Genomic DNA, 12,584 nt, shown 5'->3' with positions numbered 1-12,584 from the left:
TGCCCAGCCTGTAAAATATTTTAAGAGATTTATTTTGAGCCAAATATGAGTGACCGTGGCCTGTGACACAGCCCTCAGGAGTTCCTGAGAACATGTGCCCAAGGTGGTCGGGGTACAGCTTGGTTTTATATATTTTAGGAAGGTATGAGACGTCAGTCAAATACATTTAAGAAATACATTGATTTGGTTCAGAAAGGCGGAACAACTCAAAGCGAGGGGGTTCCAGGCTATAGGTAAATTTAAACATTTTCTGGTTTACAATTGTTTGAGTTTGTCTAAAGACCTGGGATCGATAGAAAGGAATGTTCAGCTTAAAGATAAAGGATTATGGAGACCAAGTTTTATTGCGCAGAGGAAGCTCTCAGATAGCAGACTGCAGACAGAGCAAGTTGTAAATTGTTTCTTGTCAGACTTAAAAGGGTGCCTGGCTCTTACTTAGTTGATTATCTCCTGGATCTGGAAAGAAAGGAAGGAAAACAAAGGGGGAAGGAGAATCTCTATAGAATGTGGATTTTTCCCACAGGAGACTTTGCAGGGTAATTTCAAGTTCTGGCAAGGAAATATATTTTGGGGTTAAATATTTTTTACCTCATTTCATAATGTTATGCCAGAGTTGGATTGAAAAGTAAATCACGATGTATAGGGTCGAGTAAAACCCATCTGATGAGAATGTATGGTTTGTAGGGCATGACTCCCTAGACCTCTTAGGTAGGAATTTGGGTAAGACAAAAAATTGGAGCTCAGTTCTCAATTCCTAATACAAAGTTCTGAAATCCAAAATCTAAAACACTTTTTAGCACCAATATAATGCCACAAGTGGAAAATTCCACACTTGCTTCAATGTGCACAAACTTTGTTTCATGCATAACATTATTTAAAATATTGTATAAAACTGCTTCAGGCTGTGTGTATATAAAACATAAATGAATTTCCTGTTTAGCCTGGGGTCTCATTCCCAAGATATCTCATTATGTATATGCAAATATTCCAAAAATCCAAAAAAATCTTAAATCTGAGATACTTCTGGCCCCAAGCATTTTGGATAAGGGATATTCAACCTGTAGGTGAATGGACAGGAGTGAGATTGCCAACCGCCCCCGGCCCTGCGCCCCCATACCCTTCCCTGACCTCTGGGGAGGTGAGGACAGCGAGAGCTGGACACCACCTGGTGGCCATGAGCTGCACTACAAGCCACCACCACCCCACTCCTTTCTCCCTGTCCCCTACTCCAACTCACACACACACAGACACACACAGGCACACACACAGTTGATCCCAGCTCTCAGCAATTTCTCTGGGGCCTCAACCCACTTTGTGCTCACCACCCCAATGCCCTACAATAGTCTTGCAAAGACTGAAGATGGAGACCCCATCCTTCTGAGTCTCCCTCCTCTATCCCAGAGGAGGAGAAATGAATCAGACAGCCCTTGGAGGAGAATCAGACAGGTAGGGCTCACATCCTAACCTTGGTGCATTACTTAACCTCTCCAAATCTTAGGCAACTTGGCTGCCGAATAGACTAATAGTATCTGCTAGAATCATTGTGAGGTTTAAATAAAATGCAAAATGAAACCGTTAAGATGGGAGGGCAGAACAGCTACAGGAAGCCAATGGCGTCAAGCCTTGTGTTCTGTAACCTGGTGAGGGCTGCCCTCAGGCTCCGTGCAGAGCCTCCTCCCATCTGTCCTCCCTCCCTTCCTCCCCCCTCTCCTCCCCGGGCGTCCTCAGACAGCTGTTTTGCTCACCTTGGCAGGGAGCTCACCCCTGCCAGAGGCTCCACCCAACACCAGTTGTGGGTAAGGGTGATGCTGAGCAGAGTCCCCATAGCTCTTCATGGAGTGGCATAGATCCCACCTCCCAGGGCCCCTCTAAGTCCTCCCTCTGCATCCCCTGACCCATTGGTCACCATGTTCTGCCAACCCAGCATCTCTTGAATTCCTCTCCTCACCCAGCCCGGGACACAGCACATCGCCCATAGAATAATCCCTATCCACTGTCTCCCCTTGCAGTCACTTCCCTGCTCTCCAGGGGGATCTTTCTACAATGCACTTCTGAGTCACTCTCTTACTGAAAACCTTTCTCTGATTCTCCACTGCCCACAGAATAAAGTCAAACTCCACAACCTGGCATTTAAGGCCCTTTAGGATCTGGCCTTGCCTCCTCCTCCATTCCTCAGCTCCTCCACCTGCCAGTCCCTTCCCTTCTCAGGGCCTTTGCAAAAGTGTTTTCTTCTACCAGGTGTGCCTGTCCCCTTTTGCCTGTAGGAAAACAACATCTGCTCATCTTTCAAACTTCATTGTTGTTCTCAGGGTTATGATCCTGCCTGGAGCCCCGTGGCCAGGCACCCCACAGCGTTGTCATGGCCTGCATCTGAGTTTAGATCTATCTGTCCAATCAAACTGTGAGACTTTCCAGACCAGGACAAAGACAAAGTTAGCTCTTGGCCCTAGCACAGGGTCCTGCATGATAAGGAAATATCTGTGGTTGTTCCCTCCATTTGGTGAAAAGCAGGGATGTGTCACAGCATGGGCCTCAAAGGAGGGCTGGGCTGGGGACAGACAGCAGATGCAGGGTCAAGGTCCCCTTTGCCCGAAGGGTTGTGGAAGAGGAACATGCGCACACACTCAGGGTCAGGGGTCAGGCATAAGAGCCGCTACATCAGCCCACAGTGACCCTGAGGTCAGCCAGGCACCATTAGAATAGCCATCTCTTCTCGGCTGTGGGTCACAAACTGACACTCCCACCCCCACCTGGGGACCCACTGGGCCAAGCCTGGGTCTTGTGCTGTGAGAGGACAGAGACAGACTTGGGGAGCCCACAGCAGGAGCTGGGAAGGGGAGGAGCCTGGAGCCCCATAACACTAAGGGAAGCTGGAAACCTGGAGACCATACAGCCAGAGGGGCAGATTCCAAACCCAGACAGGCTAGTGGGGCAGGGGGAGCTGCAGAGGAAGCAGATGGGCTCTGTGGTCCCAAAGGCAAGGCTGGCAATGGCTGATGGTCACAGGATGGCCCTGTCCATCTCCTTCCTGCTCCCACCAAGAAAGGAGACCCCAGTGCCCACCCTCTTAACACATCAACCTTTACTGACAAGGAAGAGATGAACAGGAAGAGGAGCTCAGAGGGGGGTAGGCAAGTCGGGGACAGGGCCTGGAGACTGTACCAGGCAGAGCCTCTTCGTGGCCCCAACCTGGAGTGTGCCCATCTTGGACTGGGCAGAAGCAAACACTCTCACGCAGAGGAAAGCAGGGGACTAACTCCTCAGACACAACCGGGGCTGGATCTGGTGTGGAGTCTGACTCAGGGGTGCCCCTTCGGCAGGACTCAGAGAAACTGGGATGTGGGACTTCCTGAGACACAGTCAGGCATCACTGCAGCTAGAAACAGAGTTCAGAGGCCCAGGCCCTCACCGTATGGGCACTCATGACCAGGGCAGGCCAGCACTGGGAGGGTCTAGGATGAGCTCCAGGCTACCTCCTCCAGGCAACCTGCCTGCTTGCCTCAACCTCTCAGTTTTCCCTCTACTCCACAATCTCTGCCAGCCAACATGTCCCATCACTGCTGCATGGCCAGACCTTCTCATCTGCCACCCACCCCTTAACCTCCATGAACTGACACAGGGCTGGCCCAAGCAGTACCCCAACAGGTCTATGACTTCCCCAGAAGAGGGGCTAGGCACCAAGAGTGGGGGACTCTGGAAGTCATGGAGTTCCAAAGGGAGTTTGCCTCTCCCAGTTCTATTACCCCGCTCCACCCACCCCAAGCACAAAGTCAGAAAACAGCCCCATAGGGGAGAACTGGTAGAAAGAAATAGATTTATTCTCATGTACAAAGCGGTCAGCCCACGGGACCATATACGACAGTTGCACAGAGTCCTAGAAAAACGCATCTCTCTAAAGGCAACTCAGAAAGGTAAGGCAGGTGGACCCCCTCCCCCACCCCGCAACGCACACAGAATGAAACGGAGAAAAAGAGAGAAGCCAGTGGCCAGGCTAACCCAAGAGTCCTGGCCCTATGGGGTCTCCCAAGCCCTAGGGCACAGGTGGATATGGCCTTGGAGAGAGAGCCCTGCCAGGGCTGAGGCCAGGTCTCTCCCTAGCTGCAGGAATGGGGAAGGGGCTCAGGCCAAGGGGTACACTCAGGGGGCCTCTGAGGGACTCAGGGTTGGGCTCTCTGGGCCCTAGGGTGGCAGAAACATTCCACAGCCTCTGCTGGGACTCCACAGAGCGATAGAGCTATTTTAGACATTGATCTAAAATGGATCTTAGAGCATGGATTGTCTTACCCTCCTGTTTGGCCCAGACATGGGGAGAGACTCGCCCAGCGTCACACAGGCAGGAGGAAGCATGGCTGGCTCATTCATACCTGGGCCTGTCTCCCAGTGCGGGGATCCCTCCTGCCCATCAAGCCCATCCTGCTTCTTCCCGAGCCCCTTCTCTGCAGAGCACTGAGCTGCCCCTCGGCAGCTTCCTCATGGGGCCCCTGTATCCCCCAGGTCCCAATCCCACTGTCACTATAGTGGTGGTCCTCAGGGGGCCTTCGCCCTGCGGTGTTTCTAGTCCTCCCACAGAACTAAGGACTGTTTCCAAGATGCCACACTCTGCTCACTCAGATGTCTCACCTTCCCCTTCCATGAGGATCCTGGAGACCCCAAGGGATGGGAGTCCTCCAAGGGAAAGGAGCAAAGATCTGGTGGGGCAGGAATGGGGCAAGGAGAAACCATCAAGCTGCTCAGACAAAGAATGGCTTGGGAAAGACTTGCCAAGGTGTGGTCAGAGGCGCAGAGCAGGGCCCACTGCTCATTGGTCACCCCTGTGCTCTCAGAGGACAAATTACAAAGTCTCCGTGAGGCTGGAAGTCTTGCTTCCATTATACAGACGAGAAAGCTGAGGCCCAGGAAGGTAGTACTTGTCCAGGGTCACACAGGAAGTCCTGGTCTAGGACACAGGACTCCTGGCTCTGTTCCCAGTGCATCTGCTCAGACCAGTGGAGGGCTGTGGGAGGTGGCCTGGGCAGGGAAGTGTCCCTGGAGGGGATCACTCAGCATCAAGGCTGCAGCAGCCATTGATGGGGGCCCCAGTGCCATCCAGATCAGGCACCTCGTACTCCTCATCCAGGAAGTCCAGCGAGTTGTTACTTGGGAGGCCGCGGATGGTGAACTTGTGGGACACCTTGGTCCAGTGCTCACGGTTGGAGGCCACGCGCTCGTACAGCTCTGCTGCTTTGGGGAACAGGTCCTGCAACAGCCTGTGGGTGCACGGGGGCAGAGGGCGAGAGGCCAGAAATCAGGCCATGGGCAGCAAGAAAGACTAGGGCTACACAGCAAATAGAACTTCCACAAGGGCCAGGCACGGTGGCTCATGCCTGTAATCCCAGCACTCAGGGAGCCAAGGTGTGTGGATCACCTGAAGTCAAGAGTTCAAGACCAGCCTGACCAAAATGGTGAAACCCCATCTCTACTAAAAATACAAACTTAGCCGGGCGTGGTGGTGCGTGCCTGTAATCCCAGCTACTCAGGAGGCTGAGGCAGGAGAATCACTTGAACCCAGAACGGGGAGGTTGCAGTGAGACAAGATCGCGCCATTGCACTCCTCCAGCCTGGGCAACAGAGTGAGACTCCGTCTCAAAAAAACAAGAACTTCCACAAGAATATGAGACAGAGGAGGACACCTAGGAAAGCATGATGGTCTCTTTCCACTGCAGACCAAGGATGAAGTGAAGGACCCACTGAGTGGCACAGCAGCAGACAGTTGTGCCCAGAGGCAAGGGGGTGAATCACTTGGAGCTGGGCCAGGCCAATCTCAGCACATGTATTTGCTGTGATGTCCCCACTCCAGCCTACCCTCTCTGTGCAGGGTGCCAGCTTGTCCCCATGAGCTCACTCACTTGTAGATGGGCATTGCAATGTGCTCCATGAAGCTGATTTGTAGCTCGGGGATATAGGCCTTCTCCCGGTCCATCATCTCCATTGGCCTGTTGCCCATGGCCTTCTCCTGCAGGCATCAAGTCATCAGGTCTGTCCCTCTCATTCCTCCATTGGGTACCAGGGTCAGGCTAGTTCAAGCCCTCCCTGCCCCAGGCCAGGAACCCTCCCCCAACCTGGACATCCTGGGGTCACTCCACACATACCAGGTCTCCCTGGGAGAAGAATTCTTTGTAGATCAGCTCCTAAAAGGCCAACACTCTCATCACATCCTGCACATAGGACACATCAATCCAAGCTCCTCTGACAGCCCGTTCCCAGGAGAGAAAACTGAGGTCCAGGGATTCAGTCCCAGCTCAGGAGCTGTCCCCATCAGCCCCAGCCTGGCATGGGGATGGCCCCGGGCAAGGAGTGGCGGGGTTGGGGCCCACCTTCCACCAACCACTGACTTGCTAGGTCTGTTCCCCTTTCTGAGTCTCCATTTGTCACCCTGAGATGGTCTAGGTTTCTGTCTCCCCAGAATACAGCCAGGCTGAGCTGAGCAGAGATATGGTGTTCAGGCGGCAGGGGGCACCCAGAGCTGGGCAGGGTGGGCAGCCTGTGCCTTCCCAGGGAGGACTGCACCTACCGCGATCTTTCTCGTGGTCTTCCAGCCCTTGGTCTGGTCAGAGAGGTCACAGGAGGTCATGAGGAGGCAGAGGAGGAGTCTGTGATGCTGCTTGTTGTTTCGGTCGTAGCCCACTGTTGGGGGGAGGATGGGGTCAAGGAGCGGGGCCCAGCCTCCTTGCCCTTCTGAGGACAAGGCTCCCAGGGCCCAACCCAGAGTGCTCCAGGGAATTGGGCACTCTTGATAGGAGCCAAGGGGCCAGTGCTGGGTCTGCCTGGTGGGGCCGTGCAGCCAGGGAAGGGTTGATGCTGCAGGCGATAGGTCTGCACCCTGGGAATGCTCCCCTGGTTGTTCCTCCCCAGCCCCAAGGCCTGGGGCTAACAGCAGTCACCCTCAGCCATCTTCTGGAGGTCCTTGAAGATGCGGAGATGGTGGGCCAGGTCCGTGGCCAAGATGATGTCCCGCATCAGATCCAGCATGCGCTGATAGTCCTGGGGCAAGGGCAGGGGTGTCATGGCCTCCTGCTGGACACCCCCACCCATTTGCCCATCCCAGTGAGCCAAGGAGTGGTCCTCGGCTCCTTCTCCCACCTCCAGCCAGTTCCCAGCTCTCCCCTCAATCCCCACCCCACCCCAACCCCATCACCTTCCGGGAGAAATGATCAAAGATGTTGCAGCCGTGGGTGTTGAGGATGGCGATGGCCTGAGCAAAGTGGTGCCTCTGGGGGGAGAGGAGTGATGGGGTCCCAGCTGGGGCAGAGGGGCTCCCCTCACCACTGACCCCAAAAGAGGAAGCAGGGCCTGGTCCAGCTCCAGCCCCCAGGTCAGCAGAGCAGTCAGAAAGGGGGAGTCAGGGGCCCCAGTTCCCTTTCTGAGCTCTGTTTCAACCCTCTGTGTGACCCAGGGCGAGTCCCTAGACCACTCTGAGCCTCAGACTCCTCAGCTGTCACATGCAGGGAGGGACCCAACAAGGTAAGCTCTGGGGTCCCTGAAAGCTGGAACATTTTTGAAATGATCCCTTGGAGTCCTAGACACTAAATCATGCAGAATGCATTTGTTTGCTGACAAGGAGAGGCAGTGATGAGGCAAGGGCAAGGCCCCTGTTTCCGGATGCTGAAGGGCTGTCACTCAGAAGAGGAGCAGCTTATCCCAGGGGGCAAAGGGCAGAACCAGCACTGCCACCAGGCCTCCTGGGAGAGAGACAGAGCACCCCATCTCTGGGGGTGTGCAAGCAGGGGCAGCCTCTGGAGGGGTGTTGTGGGAAGCAGCATAGGGCAAGGTGACTTTGGAAATGTGTCTCCCACTCTGTGGCAAGCCCTGTGCCAAGTGCAGGAAACTCAGAAATGGCTCAGACCTTGTGCATGCGGAGGTAGGCAGACCCAAACCAAACAATCTAAGGTGATGCTAAGTGATGGGAGTGGAGCCCATCCCAAGCTTGGCAGGAGGGGGCTGAATGGGGTGTTCCCAGGCAGCCAAAGGGAAATGCACTGAACACAAATCCTTGCTATCATCCACACCTGCACCCTTCCAAGCCCACTCCAGGAAAATGAGCCAGACATGTCCTAGGTGTGGCTGCAGCTCTCGCAGCCTGTCTGGAGAGCATGGTTTGGAAATAGGGGGACCTGGGTCATAACTTTGCAAGTCACTGGCCTTAGAGGGGAAAAAGGATGGGGGTGGGACAGAAGAGTGATACCTCCATGACGGAGCCCTCGGAGCTGTAGAGCGCAGCCAGCACAGATTTCTGGAAAAGCCCAGGAAAACTGCGGTCACTCCTCACATCTGGATCCAAGTGCCACTGCTTTAGGCTAAGCAGTGTCCTGCCCTTCCCAAATTTCTCCCCTCCTTCCTATCTCAAAGTCATGGGCAAACCCTGGGGGAACCTCCTCCTGTGTTTAAACCTGGCTCCTGGTCTCATTCGCTCCCACCTGCCTTCAGGCTGGGAGAGGATGAGACTCCCAGACACCCCATGGAGGGTCCCCACTGTGAGCAGGGCAGGGTCTCACCGAGGCCACCTGGAAAGAGTTGTTTGTGCCTCTGTGGTCCAGGTCGTGACACATGCAGGAAATAAACAAGGCAAAGATCTCGATGTCCCTGGTTGAGAGGCAGAAAGGAGAAAAAAAAGAGATCAGCCCACAGTCCCCTCCCCAAACCCCCAAGAGGACAGACAGGCGATGACATGCCCAGGAGCCACTGGGACAGGAGTTGGAACACCTGGGTTCCCTTCCTGGAAAGAAGCACTGGTTTGGAGCCCAGCAGACCCATTTTAAATCAGGCTCAGTCTTCACTGGCTGCTTGACTGTGAGCAAGCCGCTCCTGGAAGATGGGGCCTGCAGCCTTCCCCTCGAGTCCCCTGGGGCTAAGAAGATCCCATGAGGCTGTGTGTGTAAAGTGCCTGACACACAGGGGGTCCTTCCCTGTCCCAAGGAAGGGGACCCCAGCAGCTGCCAGATGTGGGGGAGATGCAGCCACTCACTCGAGGTAGTTGGTGAGCTCCAGGTTCTTGTAGAGCAGGTAGCAGAAGTGGGAGACAGAAAAGGCGTGCATCCAGTTGTGATAGGGGGGATCTCGGTAGCCCTTCTTCACCATCAAACAGAACCTGGGGGAGGGGAGAGGGCAGCAGAGGGGCCTCAGCCTCTCCTCCTCCAACAGGGCCCCATGATGGCAGACTGCATGTCCCCTCCATCCCTGAGGGACCCTCCACAGCCTTCCTTGATGATTCTGTCTTAGCAGGAAGTTCCTATGCACATCTAACTTAAACCTCTGGTTCCACACTCTCGGTCTTGCCTCCAGGCTCTGCCTTGCCCCATTTCTTGCCTTTATTGACAGTTCAGTGTCTAGTAATTGCTTCTCACTCATGGATCCTCCCCACCCCCATAAGACTGGGTCTCCCCAGTCATCCTTAGAGAGATCCTCTCCAGAATGCCAGGGGCAATGGATGTGACAGTGGAGGAAAGAGGGAGGAGAAGACGGGCTGTCTGCATGTGGACGAACCGGGCCAGGGTCGGGCAGTCAATTTTGTAGTTGTTGATGAAATTCATGTCCTGCAGCATGCTCAGGATGGCCTGGAGAGGGCAGAGGGAGGGATCAGAGGGGCCGCCAGTATCAAGATGGGGCCCCCGCCTGGGCCCTTCTTCAAGCTCCACCCTCAAAATCTGGAGTCTTAGAAACTTCAATCTAAACTAGAGGACCACCAAATAATTGAAGCAACCGTTCTCGGAGCTATGCATTGTTAGAGATCTAAGAACTAAGAACTCTTGAAACCAAGCCCACACAAAATGTTAGGAAAACGGGGTTGGGAGGGATGCAAATCCTGAGGTCACATGCCCTGGGCATGGTTGTTCCAAGACAGCCCTTGGCATCATCCAGTCCAGCCTCTAGCCCCTGGGCAGGCCCCATGGCCTCATGATGGCAGACTACATGCCCCTCCACCTCTGAGGAACCCTCCACAGCCTTCCTTGATGACTCTGTCTTCCCAGGAAGTTCTTGATACACATTTAACTTAAGCCTCTGGCTACACAAGTGGAGAGCAACTCACCATGGATGTGTCATCCTCGGGCAGGGAACGAGGGGTATAGGTGAAACTTGCAAAATTGGAGTCAATGGCAGCCACAGGCTGGATTCCATCATGGAGAAGTTTGGTATACTCATCATCGGAGACCTAGAGGAGACCACCCAGAGCATTAGAAGATACCCTTCACCCCATCCGGTCTCTTCACCCTCAAATTCCCATAGAAGGTGGGGGATCCATCACCCAGAATGCACCACAGTTGGACCACCACACTGTGGACTGTAACTGGGCAGGAAATCACAACCCTCCCCTCACAGCCCTGCAGCCCACCCCCGCGTGCCTCCCTGCAGGTGACCACCCTTTATCTGTAACAGCCTAATCTTGGCAAAGATTGAGAACACTCCTTCATGACACCCCCAAACCATGGCAGCATTTCACACACAGTAACTGTAGCAGTCCTCCTTTTGTGGAGACCTTTCTACTCTAACCTTAACTCTTCCTACTATAGTTTTGATCCACCTCACAAGGTCTGGGCCTCTCTGGTTTGGACACAGGTGAAAGGAAATGTCCAAATGAACAGTGATTACCATATACATGGAACTAAGCCAGCTTTTCTGACCCAGGGTAGGGAATGGGATAGATTATCAGCAATTAAGACTACCCAGGACTCCACGGGCATTGTACCTAGGGAAGCCATGAGGACAGGTCCTGGGTGAGCTTCCTAACCCTCAGTAATTCCCAAGATGGGAATTATTCCCTAAACATGGGGAATACCTGGCTGAACCAAATTATTCCCTGGGCTGGTTCCTCTGGTTACTTCCAGCCTTGGGACTCAGCTCAGAAGCAGGTTGGAGGAGAGGTCTCTAAGCAGGGGTGGGAACTGCCCCTAAGGAGGGCAAGAGGCCTGCTATGGCTCTGGGCCTATCCTCTCATCCCCAGTAGAGATAGATCAGGAAGCCCTGCCTGGCCCTGGGTCCCCGGGAATCTGGGAGGAGGACCAGAGGTCTCTGCAAGCCTCACCTTCATGTGGTACATCATCATCTCATTGGCCAGGTGGCTGCGATACTGAGCCTCATTCACTTTTTTGTATAGGAGAGACTAGGGGAAAGAGTGAAAGATGGGGCTCAAGGAAGGTGGCTGTTAAAACTTAGTAATGCCCCAGACTGGGACGAATAGGTCAGAAAGACACCCCACTTCCTGTCCCATTCTGGCCCCAGTCAAAACCTTCAAGCTCCAGTCCACAGTAAAGACCCCACCCCTACTTTCATCCAGACCCCCGCACCAGCTCCTCCACCTCAAGTCCTGCCAGCATTTGGTGTGGCCCTTTGCACCGCCCCCCATGCCTGATCCAGGCTTCAGTGATGGAGCCCAAGGCCCATGGCAGAGAAGGAGAAGCAAGGAGGGGATCATGTCAGGGACCTTGGGGCTGGATTCCCAGGCCAGAGCGCCAGCAGGCCTGGACACCGAGACCCAGCACTTCCAAAAAAGCACCCGGCTTGGGTTGAGGCTGCTTCCAGGGAAGAGAGGAGGTTTTGACAACAGGAGCTTCTCATGGTCCCAGGAGGCAGAGTTGACAGGGCAGGAAATCGTATCCCCAATTTTTAGATGGGAAACTGAGCCCAGAGGTGGCCAGCGTGTCCTGAAGGCTACACAGCACCCCAGTGGGGGGACTGAGTGCCAGACCAAGGGATCAACCCACAGGGAGAGCCAGTCGCAGGAGGAGAAGGGAGGGTCCCTGGTGGGCCCCGCCCCTATCACCCCACACCCCACTCCCACCCCCGCCCTCACATGGGCGATGCTGATGCCACAGTAGATGGAGAAGGCCGTCGCCAGGTCCTCGTCGAACTTGCTGAACCAGGGCCCATTGATCTTGTTCACCAGCTCAGCCACACCGATGACCTCTGGGGAAGGGAGAGGGGCAAGGAACCACCGGTGGAGGGAGGGATTGGGTGGAGGGAGGGATCCGGTGGGGACCTGCCCTCGCAGTTTCCGCTGGTGACATCCCAGTTAAGAAACCCGACTCCCTTCTGCTCCGGGACGCCGGAGGCGGTGGGGAAGTGTCGCCCACCCCGCGCTCGGACCCGCCCCGCCCCGCGCAGGTGCCGCCCCAGCCCCGCCCCTCCGCCCGGGCAGCCACGCGCACCCTGGTTCTCGTTCTTGATGGGGAAGCAGAGGATGTTGCGTGTGCGGAAGCCGGTGCTGTCGTCCACGCCGCGGTAGAAAAGCGGATGGGCATATGCGTCCGGGATGTTCAGGATCTGGCCCGTGGTCGCCACGTGTCCCGCGATGCCCTGATCGGCCGGGATGCGGATCTCGTAGCTCTGCCGGGGAAGAGATGGAGTCGAGAGGAAGAAGTTAGTGACCCGGCCACAGAGGGGATTATTAAACGTCGGGCCGCTCCCCAGCGCCCCCCGAGGACTCCTGGACACCCTAGGGCCACATACTCCCTCCACAGTCGCTCACCTCATCATCCACCACGCCCCCATCGAACACCTTGGCCACCAGCTCATTCTGATCCAGCAGGAACACAGAGCAGCTGTGGAGGGAG

General features: G+C 55.1%; 1 protein-coding gene across 2 annotated transcripts in view; it reads right to left on the bottom strand.

The window, feature by feature from the left end:
• Positions 1-3,796: 3,796 nt before the first annotated feature.
• Positions 3,797-12,584, bottom strand: part of PDE2A (phosphodiesterase 2A) — a 67,675-nt gene continuing 58,887 nt past the window's right edge. For both annotated transcript variants that reach the window (XM_017894469.1, XM_017894470.1), the window contains 15 exons: positions 12,500-12,572; positions 12,180-12,357; positions 11,825-11,937; positions 11,057-11,134; positions 10,064-10,186; positions 9,520-9,590; positions 9,002-9,124; positions 8,532-8,619; positions 8,222-8,269; positions 7,175-7,249; positions 6,921-7,020; positions 6,551-6,663; positions 6,129-6,167; positions 5,886-5,992; positions 3,797-5,246 (listed from right to left, as the gene is read on the bottom strand). In XM_017894469.1, coding sequence (XP_017749958.1) covers positions 5,036-5,246; positions 5,886-5,992; positions 6,129-6,167; positions 6,551-6,663; positions 6,921-7,020; positions 7,175-7,249; positions 8,222-8,269; positions 8,532-8,619; positions 9,002-9,124; positions 9,520-9,590; positions 10,064-10,186; positions 11,057-11,134; positions 11,825-11,937; positions 12,180-12,357; positions 12,500-12,572 — 1,540 coding nt within the window. In that variant the 3' untranslated portion in view covers positions 3,797-5,035. The remainder of the gene's footprint in view (positions 5,247-5,885; positions 5,993-6,128; positions 6,168-6,550; positions 6,664-6,920; positions 7,021-7,174; positions 7,250-8,221; positions 8,270-8,531; positions 8,620-9,001; positions 9,125-9,519; positions 9,591-10,063; positions 10,187-11,056; positions 11,135-11,824; positions 11,938-12,179; positions 12,358-12,499; positions 12,573-12,584) is intronic.

This window comes from Rhinopithecus bieti, unplaced genomic scaffold, assembly GCF_001698545.2.
Source record: "Rhinopithecus bieti isolate Rb0 unplaced genomic scaffold, ASM169854v2 scaffold_21412, whole genome shotgun sequence".
NCBI lineage: Eukaryota > Metazoa > Chordata > Mammalia > Primates > Cercopithecidae > Rhinopithecus > Rhinopithecus bieti.
The sequence above is the reverse complement of the archived record's forward strand: the minus strand, read 5'-3'. Positions and strand labels throughout refer to the sequence as shown.